We start from the raw sequence: 14,017 nt of genomic DNA, 5'->3' as shown, positions 1-14,017 counted from the left end.
ACCTTAAATCCCAGTTGTCAGCTTTACCCCCCCCCTCCAAAAAAAAAAGAGAACAAACAATTGAGAATTCAAATATGTAGAAGTAAAGAATAATCTGGAAGTTGGGAAGCAAGAAGCTATGTAAATAGAAAACATTACTTCTATTCAGGCAAACACGGATCTTGAAGACAGCATGCATACAGACAACCAAAGAATTATATATTTTCCAGTAGAATGAAATAAATCAAATGAGCTAAACACGGTAATGAAGAAATAAAAAAGAAAACTGTAAAACTTTTGAACACAGAAAACAGTGTTATTTGAAAAAATCTATTGATCACAAAAAAACAGAATGTTGCAAACTCTGAGACTCAACTCTTTGTGGTAAAACTTAATGATTTTCTTGACAAACAACAAATTTGAGTAACTAGGAAAAAATCCTTCAAGTATAGAGGAAATCATATTCAGATAATACAGGACTATTTTGCACCCACTAGAAAATGGGGAGAAAATGAAAAAATGCGTTCTGAAAAACAAAGGAACTCAAGATTCAGTGCAAAAAGATACACCTTAGATTGTGAACTTAAGTGTAGGGCCTGTCTTTTGCCCATTTTTTTGTATCCCCAGTGCTTAGCATATGGTAAGTACGTAATAAATTATTCACTAACTGAGCTGACCTGCAAATCTGATCCTAATAACCATAAATCAAAAGGGATAGACATTCCAAAAAAAAACCAACAAACCAGGAAAACAAACAAAAAACCACTATAACAAAACAGATTTTGAAGCATTCCTGCATAGAAAAATTAACAGACAACTCAGAAACAGAAATACAAGAAAGGTAAACAAACACAGCAATCCAAGAAGACACATTAATAATAAAACAGCCTCAAAAAGAAAAGGAAAAAAATCTTAAAAAAAAAAAAAAAAAGAAACCTTTAGTTTAAACAGCAACAGGAAAACCTCTCAGATACCTTTCTTAAAATAAGCAAGGAAACAAGCCTGAGAGTACTAGTCAAATAGAAGTGATGATAGAGAAACAGGCCTGAAACATCATGAACTAAATCTCTCAATATCTCACTTATAGGTGACTCACCTTAATTGCAGGATCAATGGGTACATAAAAAATATAATTTGGTCTCAGACCCCAAAAGAAATTCCTGAAAGAGCTTCAAAAAGATTTCAAAATGCAAATTAGAGAAATAGAAGAAAAATTAGGAAAAGTAATTCAAGTGAATCATTTAAAAACAGTCAACAACATCGAAAAAAATATACAGAAATTCACTGAAGAAAATAGCTCCCTAAAAAATAGAATTGACCACATGAAAAAGGAAGTAGAAAAACTCACTGAAGAAAATAATTCCTTAAAAATTAGAATTGGGCAAGGGGAAGCTAATGACTCCCTGAGACATCCAAGATACAATAAAATGAAATAAATAAAAGACTCAAGGAAACACAAAAAGATAAAAAAGAAACAAAGAGAAAACAGAAGAGATTCAATAAGATTAAACTGTTTATATTTCTATATGACGAGATAATAATTCTTAAGAACTTTGTTACTATAAGGACAATTAGAAGGAGTATATATAGATAGAAGGTGAGGAGATATATATATATATACACACACATACATATACATATATACACATATATGTATATGTTTGTGTGTATGCACACACACACACACATATATGGTAACTTTGATGGGATGATGCCCCAAAAAACAAAATGAAGGGGTGAGAAAGTAGATTGCACTGGAAGGAGGGGAGGAGATAGAATGGGGTAAATTATCTCATATAAAAGAGGCATGAAAGAGCTATTATAATAGTGTGGAAGATGGAGGTGTGCAGGGTAGAGCTTAAGTCTTAATCTCATCAGAATTGGTTGGATACAAAAATCTGTGTTGCTCTTTAAGGAAGTGAAAAGGGATGGGGATAATAGAAGAGAATGAGCTAATAGAAGGGAGGGTAGATTGAGGGAGGCAGTGATCAGAAGTAAAATACTTGTGAGGAGTGGGAGAAAGAGGAGAGAGGGATAAAAGAGAGAGAGAGAGAGGAGAGAGAGAGAGAGAGAGAGAGAGAGAGAGAGAGAGAGAGAGAGAGAGAGAGAGAGAGAGAGAGAGAGAGAGAGAGAGAGAGAGAGAGAAGGGGGAAATAGCATGATGAAGGGAAATACACAGTTATAATAACTATAAATGTGAATGGGATAAACTCACTCATAAAACAGAAATGGAAAGCAGAATGAATTAAAACCCAGAATCCTACAATATGTTGTTTACAAGAAACACATTTGAAGCAGAGAGACACACAGAGTAAAAGGAAGGGGCTGGAGCAGAATCTATTGTGCTTCAGTTGTAGCAAAGAAAGCAGAGGTAGCAATTGTGATCTCAGACCAAAAAAAAGCAAAAATAGATCAAATTAAATGAGATAAGGAAGGAAACTGTCTTGCTGAATGATACTATTGACAATGAAGTAATATCAATACTAAACATATATGCACCAAATGGTATAACCATCTAGATTTTTCAAGAAGTTGAATGCATTACAAGAGGATATAGATAATAAGGCTATACTGCTGGGAGAGCTCAACTTTCCCTTCTCAGAACTAGATAAATCTAACCAAAAACTAAATGAGAAAACAGTTAAGGAAGTGAATAAAATTCTGGAGGATTAGATATGGTTAATCTTTGGAGGAAATTGAATGGATACAAAAAGAAATATACGTTTTTCTCAGCAGTATATTGTACCTACATAAAAATTGCCCTGGTATTAGGACATAAAAGCCTCACAACCAAATGCAGAAAAGCAGAAACAGTAAGTGCATTCTTTTCAGATAATAATGCAATAAAAATTACATTCAATAATAGGTAATAGAAAAGATAAATTAAAAATTAATTGAGAACTTAATAATCTGGTCCTAAAATATAAGTGGGCCAAAGAATAAATCCTAGAAACAATTGATAATTTCATTAAGGACATTGACAGCCATGAGACTACATAACAAATTTTTTTGGATGTAGCTAAAGTGGTCCTTAGGGGAAAATTTATATCAATAAAATATAAAAAGAGCAGATCAAATGAACTGGGCATGCAAGTGAAAATATAGAAAAAGAGAAAATTAAAAATCCCCAATTAAACACCAGGTTGCAATTTCTGAAAAATCAAAGGACAGATTAATAAAATTGACAGTAAGGAAATCATTGAACTAGTAAAACTAGAAGCTGGTTTTTATGAAGAAAAAATAAAATAGACAAATCACTGGTTAATTTGATTTAAAAAGGGAAAAAAGAAAACCAGATTAGTAGAATCAAAAATGAAAGAGGTGGTTTCACCACCTATGAAGAGAAAATTAAATCAATTATTAGAAACTGTTTTGCCCAATTACATGCCAATAAATTTGACAATCTAAAAGTAATGGATGAATATCTACCAAAATATAAACAAGCTAGTTTCATAGAAGAAGAAATAGAATACTTACATAACCAAAACTTAGAAAAAAAAATTGAACAAGCCATCAATACACTTCCTAAGAAAAAATCTGTAGGGCTAGATGGATTCACAAGTGAATTCTGCCAAACATTTAAAGAGTAATTAATGCCAATGCTTTATAAACTATTAGGGAAAATAGGCAAAGAAGGAGTTTATTTGTCAGATCTATGCATAAGAGAAGAATTTATGACCAAATAAAATAGAGAAAGCATTACAAAATGTAAAATACATAATGTTTATTATCTAAAATTAAAAAGGTTTTGTAGAAACAAACCAATGCAACCAAAATTAAAAGGAAAGCAGAAAACTGGGAAACATTTTGCAACACTATCTCTGATAAGGGCCTTATTTCTCATATATATATAGAGAACTGCATCAAATTTATAAAAAATCCAAGTTATTCCCCAATTGATAAACGGTCAAAGGATATGAATAGGCAATTTTCAGACAAAGAAATCAAAACTATCTAGTCAAATGAAAAAATGCTCTAAATCACTATTGATTAGAGAAATGCAAATTAAAACAACTCTGAAGTATCACCTCACATATATCAGATAGTCTAATATGATGAAAAAGAAAAATGATAAATGCTAAAAGAGATGAAAACAATAAGGACACTAATGCACTGTTGTTTGTGGAGTGGTGACCTAATCCAACAGTTCTGGAGAGCAGTTTGGCACTATACCTCAAGCGCTTTAAAACTGTGTATGCCCTTTGATACAGCAGTACCAGTCTCACCCTTACATGTGGGTACTCTGTTCAAAGGAATGTAAATTTTGATCACGTAGACTTTGCAAGATATCTTGAGACTTGGGGCTAGATTTTTTCCCCCTTCCTTACTTATCTATTCTATCAATTTTTTTTTCAAAACACTGGTCCAATTAACTCTTTTGTCTCATATAATTTTCATTTATGATTCCTTGAAATATAGCTATGGAAAATATTTTGATAAGGCCCATTGGGATTCAAATGGAGCTACTTGACTATACCTTTAAACTCAGATCAGTCTGGCTCTCACTGATTGGCCAGTAATAGGTACCAGTCCAAGCCTCACATGCTTATTGCTTGGGTTTTGATGGCTCAGAGTGAGTGTAAATAGCAGTTTCTGTTCTGGCCAGAAACTCTGAGGGTCTTTCCTTTCTTTTGTGGAGGCAAACTGGGCTTTGCCTCAATTCTTATTTTTTTTTCAAGCTTAAAGCAGAAATTTATTAAAATCCATTTAGTGTTTTTCAGGAAAATGTACAGAAGAATACTTAACATTCAGGCAGCAGAATGCTTAAAAATGCTTTGTGGGAAGACTCTACTTGCTTCAAGGGATTTTTCTCTAAATACTTTTTACTCTAAGTACTTTTATATCTGGAAATTATATACTAACATGAGAACAATCATCTCAGGTTAATTATCCCCTCTTCCACACCAATGACAGCCCCATCCCCTCCCTGTAGGGAGTTCAACAGAAATTATTAGAAAGAGTCTTCTGTAATGTGTCAACAAATGCCAGAAGTATTTTACAGGAGTTGCTCATATCCTATTCGGGGTGTCCACCAGGTGGCCAAACAAAACTACTTGCTGTTGGCAAGGTGGGAGTACCCACCTAGCTTTAGAGGGTGGCTAATTGGGACTGCTTGGCTTCAAGATCATCCTCCTCCTCTTCCTCTTCCTCCACCTTGGTGGCAGCTGTAGCCACTAAAGTCTCAGGCTCTGGGAGAGCAACCTTAATTTTGCTGAATGCTTTGCCTAAGGCCCCTGCTGTAATCTCAAAGAGAATTTTGTCAGTCTCCATTTCTTCAGCTTTCTCCATTTTATTCTGATCATCCATGTTTTCAAAATTGTCTTCTAACATCTCTGTGATCCCTGCTTTCATCATCCCTTTGCACAGATTCCTCCTGGTTGCCTGGATCTCTGGGTTCTTCACTAGGCTTTGCATGGCTCTCATCACTTCTGTTCTCTTCTGTAATGAGCCAACCACTCGAAGGACAGCCAGTTGGTTCTTCATGCCCATCAGGACAGAATTCATGTGTGCCTTGGATGCATACAGGTTGCTCACAGTTTTCCTTGATCTGATTATCTCCTTGGCTAGAAAGACACAGACGTCATTCTGATCCTTTTTGGCAGCATCCTTTTGGTGGTGGCTCAGGAATTGGAGATTGATGGGATGCCCATAAATTGGAGAATGGCTAAACAAGCTGTGGTATATGATTTTGATGGTTTGTGCTATAAGAAATGACAAGCAGGATGATTTCAGAAAAACCTGGAAAGACTTACATGAACTTATGCAAAGTGAAGTGATGAGCAGAACCAAAATAATTGTTCTACATAATAACAACAATAGTGTACAATAAATGATTTAACTGTTCTCAGCAACACGATGATCCAAGACAATTCCAAGGACTAATGATGAAGCATCTCAGAGGAAGAACTTATACTGTCTAAATACAGATGGAAGCATGTTATTCTCACTTCCTTTCTTTCATTCATTTTTTTTTTTAAATTAGGCTTTTCTTGTACAAAATGACTAATATTGAAATATTTTATATAATTGCACATGTGTAACCTTTAGCTAATTACTAATCATATCAAGGAGGGAAGGGAGGAAGGAGTGAAGGAATGATAGAATTTGCAGCTCAAAACTTAAAAACCAAATGTTAAAAAATTGTTTTAATATGTAATTAGGGGAAAATAAGTTATATATTTTTAAAAAGTGATGAGCTTATCCTGGGAGAGAGCAGTAGATGTGAAGTGTATATATAAGATATGTAGGATGTATATAGGATGAATATGATGCACATACAAAGATGTGAGAAGATCTATATAAATTGATCAAAGATAAAGTAAGCAGAAACAGGACGATAGGGTTTACAATGATTTTAGCAATGGACATGGAAAGAACAGCCAGCAGAAAAGCCTAAATTGATGAAATTATAATGGCTAATCTTAACCCAAACAAAGTGATGAGAAGATGTATACCCCACTTTGTAGAATTCTGCAAACATGATTTTTTCAGTTTTGCTCAACTGTACTTTATTCCCTTTTTTATTTTTTGTTTTTTAGTATGGCTTTCCTTGGGGGGCCTAGTGAGAGATATGCAGGAAAATGTAGATAATATATAAAAACAAAATATATTGATAAAACTTATTTTAAAAATAAAGTCTAGGGTATCATGAGATTACCATTTCCCACCTTTCTAATCTCTTCTCTATTTTATTCAGTGTTTAACTATTTCTCTGTCAATTTTGTTTCCTGTGTCAGTGTTTGTAAGTAAAAATTATCCTGATCAGCAACATTATCTTCTGATGCTGACAGGCACACAGGTAAAGTAATGTTAACAGTTGTATTGTTAGGAGCAGTTGAAATACATATTAGCACAATAGAAATACTATTCCTAAAACTTCCTTTATGCTAGGTGAAAGTAAGTGTCTCTTGACTAATAATGCACTTATTGTAAATGAATGTAGCTCAGCATGGTCATCCTAGTTATATGCTGCTTTACTTAGTTTAAATTTTTTGTAGTTTTAGAAAAGTACCCAATTTAACATCAGGTTTTTCATATATTTTTAAGTATTCAAAACTGAGGTATAGTTGAGTTTCAGTCAGAAGGTCACAGTTAAAATTATTGATGTGTCTTGGTGATATTTATAGAACTCATCAGTATTCTCTGAGTATGAAATGGAAATGTAAATCAATAAGATGCTAGATATTACTATACATTTACTTTGTTATCGTGAGTGAAACTAGATTTTTTTTTAAAGAGCTTTAGAGTTTTATATTTAATTTTCTGTATGTTCTGTCAACAAGTTCCTTGCCTATTTTGCAGTTTTCCCACAGCTATTGCCTTTAGCGGTGTGCACGGATTTACATACTCGTCATGGAGCTATTCTCGCCTGTGCTGAGATCACCTATGCCCTGTACAAACTAGCAGCTGCAAAAAATAGGTATAAAGACATTTATATATAATTTTTCTCATTTGTAATCTTTGATAAAACCTCCCTATGCAATTATTTATGACTTTTGTTTGGTCTATATCTCATCAATTTTAATTTTAGTTCATTTGCTGCAGCATTGCAAAAATCTTCCAAGTTCCTACATTTTACCTAGTAAGGATATGTTGGTATCTCTTATGATAAGTCATGTACTATTTATGGAACTACTTGTTTCATCACAGTTGAAACACAAAAGTCTCTGTTAAATAAATAGACTAATCACTATATATTCAATGATTCTTTTTTTTCTGAAACACATTAATATTTCCTGTGTCCCCAGCAGTTGCCAAGATCTAATATATGATCGTTTGTTGTCAGATAAAAGTTATAAACTCAAGCTTAACTCAGCTGCCCAGGGATTAATAATGAGTAACTTGAATATTTTTTTTTAAAGCTTCTTATTTCCTTAAGGATAACTTTGTGATCTTTGGTGTTAGGTAATTAGTTTTCATAGCTTGTAGAGAATATAAATGTTGAGAAGGAAAGCAAGGAAGTGAAAAGAGGGGCAAAACCTATAAAAAGAAGTGAGCTGAGGGGAGCTACATACAGATACAGGCGTGTAATGAGTTGTACTTTTTCAGGAATTATTTTCAGAACATGCATATCTGCCACAAAGGTTGCTCATATAGCAGCCTATTTGTCAGAGACATGCTGTACTTGTTCCAGTTTTGATTTGGTGTTCCTCAGTTTTCATGTCACTTTTAGTTGTCCTGTCATTTTGCTCTTAGTTTCACCTCTACTCCTGTCTGCTGAGTTGAGTATACTCATCTTAGCCTACCAACTTCATTTCTGGGCCCTGCTAATTCTTCATGTATGAGAACTGTTGTCATCTACCAGCAGTTTCATGTGTGGACTGTTGATTGCTTCTTTCCAACTCTGATGCTATTATCTTACAGTCTCCTCTCTTCTTCTCTTTAGCCTGTTACACTTTATCTGAGTTGGCTTCACTTGTAACTCCTCTTTAGTTGATCCCAGTTGGTTAGACTTATAAATTTACTGCCGGGACAGACTTAAAGGTCAGGGTGATCTGGCTACATGTTAGTTCTCTTGTTTAAATGTATCTAACATTAACTGCTTATTATGTTAATTGTATTAAAATTTCAATAGTTAGAGATGAATGATGTTCATAAATGTCACTTGAAAATCCAATACCATCTGGAAATATTAAGGACTTTGCTTCATTCACATAGTAGTGGGATTCTATTCTCTAGTTGAGATTGACTTAACAGAACAGAACTTTTAATTGAGGGGAGGATGTGGAGAAGAGAGCAAAGTTTTGAGTATGGGGTACTTTGGGGAGTAGAGCAGACTTAGGTGTGGTGGTATATATTGAAGTTATCAATAACCAGTATTTAGTAAACCCTATATTATGTTCCCAGCACTGTGCTAAGTATTGGGGACATGAAGACAAAAATAAAACTGTCTATTTTCAAGGAACTTAATTCTTTTGGGAGACACAAAATGTGTGAGTGTGTAACGTTCAGTACATTCCAGGCATGGGGCTATATTTATTCATTCATGCTATTTCATACAGTAAGCTCTTTGCAGATTGAGAGTCTTTCCTTTATATCTTTACATCCCAGTGTTTAGGAGTACAGCGTTTAGCAAATGGTGTCGTATAGTAAATTCTTACTGATTGACCAATAAATTTATAATTAAAAATCTAGACCTTCTGTATTTCCCAAATTGCTTCATGTTCAAAGATCAATCTTCTCTTTCCTTTTCATCTTCCACTCAGTTGAAATCCTATTTCTGTACTTTCATATGTGTTTGCATAAGTATATATGTCACATTTCAAGGCAGCTTGAAAGCTTGGTGAATAGAGCACTAGGCCTGGAGTCATTTCAGATGCAGCTCTGGACACTTACTAATGACTGTGTGACATTGGGCAAGTCACTTAACCTCTGTTTGCCTTAATCCACTGGAGCAGGAAATGGCTGGCCACTCTAGTATTTTTGCTAAGAAAACTCCAACGCTAGTATTGACTTGCTATGGTCCACATGGGCACAAAGAGTCAGACATAACCAAACAACTGAACAGCAACAAAATATGTTGTGTGTTATAGGAAGGCAGGAAATGTCTTGACATGTGGAATATTGATAAGGAGTCAGGTTAGAAGAACAGAGAGGGAAATAAGAGGGTATTAAAGGTAAACTACCTCTTTCCAAATCTTACTTAGGGTTGTCCCTAAAAGCTTTTAAGGCAATTCTCATCTTTCTCTTTCCTTGTAACTCATGATTTCCATGCTTTTAGGGGAGAGAACTCAGGCTGACTATATTAGTGCTATATTTCAGTTATATTATAGGCTTTTGGGGGTATATCAGCTAATCTAACAATTATTTATGGCCTTCTTTCTATGGGAAAAATGTTTTCCAGTTTTAAATAATTGAGTTGGGAAATTTTATAGTACAATCATAATATTGATAATTCACATTTACATAACACTTTCAAAGTTTACCAGATATTTTTCTCATAACAATCCTGAGAGGGAGAGAGCATATGTTTATTTATATTTTATAATGGTGAAAACTAAGATTCATAGAGAATGATAATTGCCTAACGTCACATAACTTATCGTTAGTTATGATTTGAACCCAGATTTCTCCTTACTCTAAGTCAGGAAGTCTTTGAAAAAAAATATTTCAATAAAAATTAGAAAATCAACATGAACACAGAGAGGTTCAAGTGTAAATCTACTCCATATAGCTTGTTTCTTTTACTATATGTTACATTTAAAGTAATAGAACCAACATTACCCTGCTTCTGTTTTCCTCTATATTTTTTAAAGGGCAGCTAGGTGATGCAGTTGATAGACTGCTGAACCTACAGTCAGGAAGATCTGAGTTCAGATTTGTCCTGAGATACTAGTTGTGTGTTATTCTGGACGAGTCACTTAACCCTGTTTGCCTCAATTTCCTCATTTGTAAAATGAACTGGAGAAGGAAATGGCAAACCACTCTAGAATCTTTGCCAAGAAAATCCCAAATGAGGTTATGAAGAGTGGGATAGAACTGAAACCTAAACAGCAAAATTGTTAAAGGTTCATTAATTCTCTTTTGTTCTCTCTCTCATTCTCTCTCTTGCTTATTGTCTTCTTCTTTCCTACCCTCTACCCAGGCTCTCCCTGTCCTCCCACCCCCCAAAAGCTCTTTATCCCCTGACTCAAAAATACATACAATCAAGCAAAATAAATTGGTGCTGCACAGGTGAGTCTGAAAATATATGCCTCAGTCCTTCATCTCTTCACAAGAGGTGGATGAGGATCAGTCTCCTGGCAGTGTGATTGTTCTTTGGCTTGATTGCAGTGACTAGCGTTTATACAGCATCTTAAGGTCTGCAAAGCATTTTACAAATATTATCTCATGTAATCCTCACGACAGCCCTGTAAAGTAAGTGATACAATCATCCTGATTTTAGAGATGAAGAAACTAAGGCTAAGAGAGGCTGTGACTTGCCCAGGACCGTACACCTAGTAGTGTTGGAGGTTTTCCTTAACTCTGAGTCCAGAACGCTGTTTTTGTCCCTGTGACTCCTAAGTCCTCTGACCTTAAGATCTGGATTCTGAAGTCTTTACTGGTTTTTTCTTTAAGATCTTGTTATTGTATGAAGAGTTCTCCTGCTTGTTCCCTCTGCTCTGTAACAGTTCCTTACAAGGTTTCTAAGGTTTCTTTACATTAAAGTCCCCAATTATTTTATTTGGCCTGTCTTTTTCTGTTAACTTAGGAGATCTTAATCTTTTTTTGTGTCATGGACACCATTGCTAGTCAGAATGACCCCTTCTCAGGATAATATTTTTGAATGCATAAAATAAAATAGAAAGGAAACTCATTATGTTGAAATAAGTTTATCAAAACATTTAAAATTTTTTTATTAATTTTATTTATTTTCAGGGTTCTGCTATCACTACCATATAATATAGATTTTCCCCCCTACCTATCTCCTCCCTCCCCTAGACGGCACACAATTTTAAATAGGTTCTACACATATATTCCTATTAAATATATTTTCACTATAGTCATGCTGTGTAGAAAAATTAAAATGAGTGGGAGAAATCATATAGCAAACTAAAATCATTTATTAAGCTCTTACTGTGTGCCGGGCACTGTGCTAAGTTCTGGGAATACAAAAAGAGACAAAAACTAGACCTGTCCTCAAGAAGCTTACAATTAAATCTGGAAGATGATAAACAAGCTATGTACAGGGTAAATAGGAAACGAATTAACAGAGAGAATGCATAAGAATTAAAGGGCTTGGGAAAGGTGTGTGTGGGGTGCATGTGCGTGTGTTTAGTAGTTTAAGTCTTACCTGACTCTTTGAAACTTCTTTTGGGGTTTTCTTGCCAAAGATACTAAAGTAGTTTGCCATTTCTTTCATCAGCACATTTTACAGATGAGGATCTGAGGCAGACGGAGTTAAGTGATTTGCTCAGTCACACAGCTAGTAAAGTGTCTGAGGTCAGATTTGAACTCCTGACTCCAGGCCTGGCGCTCTATTCACTGTGCCACCTGGTTGCCCTCTTGTAAAAGATGGAATTTTAGTTGGGACTTGGTAGAAGCCAGGGAAGTCAGTGATGAATATAACCTGCCATTATCATGTCAGTGAAACTGTGGTGCTTCTCATTCTTAAGTACAATTTCTCTCTTCACTGATTTAAAAAAAAAAGTCATTTGAGTTTCCATCTGGTCAGATTCTAGTTTCCTGGGCACCGATGGTGTTCGTTCTCCCACATCCTATATTTTCTTCCTATTGAAACAATGAAGATTTCTTCATAAAAATGATCTCTACAGGGATAGCTGAATTTTTAGGTTACTAAAATCCAACTCTATTTAACACAGTTTGCTGTTCTTATCTATCACAAAAGGCTGTTCTTAACCTGTGGTTCTTCATTATTATGTTATCTGACTTAACTTTATTATTTATTTGTTACGTTTATATTATTATTATATATTTATTTTATTATATGTTTTATATATTGTATGCATAATATTATCATATATTATTATTTAGACTATACTTATTTATTATAATTGTTATCTGACTTGATAATTTTATATACTGTGTATGAAGTTTCTCATCTTCATAATTTTGCAGGCCAGTTACCGATTATTTGGATCAGAAGTCATTGGAGGGACTTAAACAGATTCATCAGCAGGTTTGTATCCATATTTGTTTATCCAAAGCAATATCATGACCTGAATATCCACTTCTTATAGAACTATCATATCAGAATGGAAAATATTTCTTGCTTCCAGTTCTGATGAAGTTATTAGCCAGCCAAGAGTTATACTTAATGATGATAACAGCATTACCTTAAAATTATTTTTGAACATTCTGAATCCATCCAAGTGTTAGTAATAATTGTGCCTGATATTTTACATACTTCTTTATGGTTTGCAAAGTGATTTACGAATATGATCTTATTTTATCCTGAGAAGAATGCTGAGAGGTAGGTGCTGTTGTTAGCTCTATTTTACAGATGAGGAAATTGAGGCAGACAGAGATTAAAAATTACACAACAACTAAGTGTCTGAGATCAGATTTGAATTCAGATTTTGTTTTATCTAGCTGCCTAATAATACAAAAGAAGTAGTAGTAGTAATGGTGGTGGTGGTGGTGGTGGTGGTGGTGGTGGTGGTAGTGATGATGATGATTGTAAAAAGAAATTAAGTGGAAAGGAGAGGCTAATGTGTTATGAGAATTTTGAGAAGGGAAGAACAACTTTTAGCATGGAAAATTAGGAAGATTTGCATAAAGGAAGTGATCTTTTCAAGGGAATGGAAGGATTAGGATTTCTTCTGGTAAAATTGGTAATGGGGTAGAAAGGGAGAGGACCTGGATAAAGAAGATAAGTTTAGGTTGGCTGGAATATAGAATGCTTTGCGGATGATGGGGTGGTGGGGGAGATCCTGTTAAATCAAAGTGCAAAGATAGATAAGAATCAGATTTTGGAGGATCTTTTTAATGCCAGGCTAAATATTCTAGTTTGAATTTGAAAAAAAATCTGGAGCACTCTTGGATGACAAGGGAGGATGGTAATCCCATCTATAGAAGTGAGAATAGCAAAATTGAAAAAAATTCAGAGGTTTTTAGTTTTGTTTTATAATTTTTTTATCCTCCTAGTGAAAGCTTCTTTTCTTTATGATATTGCTATGCATTGTTGTTGCTTGACTTCAGATTCAGGCTTTATTACTGGACAAAGTTTGTGATCTTAGGTTAATCTCTTAATTTTTGTGTCCCTTAATTTAATCATCTACAAACTGCAGATAGTCCTCATAGTGTCATATTGACTTATCAATGGAAGAGACATTATAGAATACCTAGTCTAGTCCCTTGGTTTTTACAGGTGAAGAAATAGAGCTCCAGAATGATGGGTCGACTTACCCAAGTAGTACAGGTATTGGTACAGAGGTGGGATCTGACCCAGATTCTCTGGCTAGCAATTATCAAGACTGTTATGAAGATGAATGCAATTGTGCCTAGCTAGTACTTTGAAGTCTTAGAATAAATGGAGTTATAAAAATCAAGTAGAATCATCATCTTTCTAAAGCCAGAAAACTCGACCTTTCCATGA

At 34.5% G+C, this 14,017-nt stretch overlaps 1 protein-coding gene and 1 pseudogene across 1 annotated transcript in view; one reads left to right on the top strand and one right to left on the bottom strand.

The window, feature by feature from the left end:
- The window catches only part of TBCD (tubulin folding cofactor D), a 414,951-nt gene that overhangs the window by 266,407 nt on the left and 134,527 nt on the right, over nucleotides 1-14,017 (top strand). The window contains exons 21-22 of the mRNA XM_072640887.1: nucleotides 7,282-7,399; nucleotides 12,538-12,598. Coding sequence (XP_072496988.1) covers nucleotides 7,282-7,399; nucleotides 12,538-12,598 — 179 coding nt within the window. The remainder of the gene's footprint in view (nucleotides 1-7,281; nucleotides 7,400-12,537; nucleotides 12,599-14,017) is intronic.
- On the bottom strand, nucleotides 4,878-6,460 carry LOC140530379 (charged multivesicular body protein 3 pseudogene; annotated as a pseudogene).

The sequence above is a fragment of the Notamacropus eugenii genome, chromosome 2, assembly GCF_028372415.1.
Source record: "Notamacropus eugenii isolate mMacEug1 chromosome 2, mMacEug1.pri_v2, whole genome shotgun sequence".
Classification (NCBI taxonomy): Eukaryota; Metazoa; Chordata; class Mammalia; order Diprotodontia; family Macropodidae; genus Notamacropus; species Notamacropus eugenii.
This window is presented reverse-complemented; position numbering and strand designations above follow the sequence as displayed.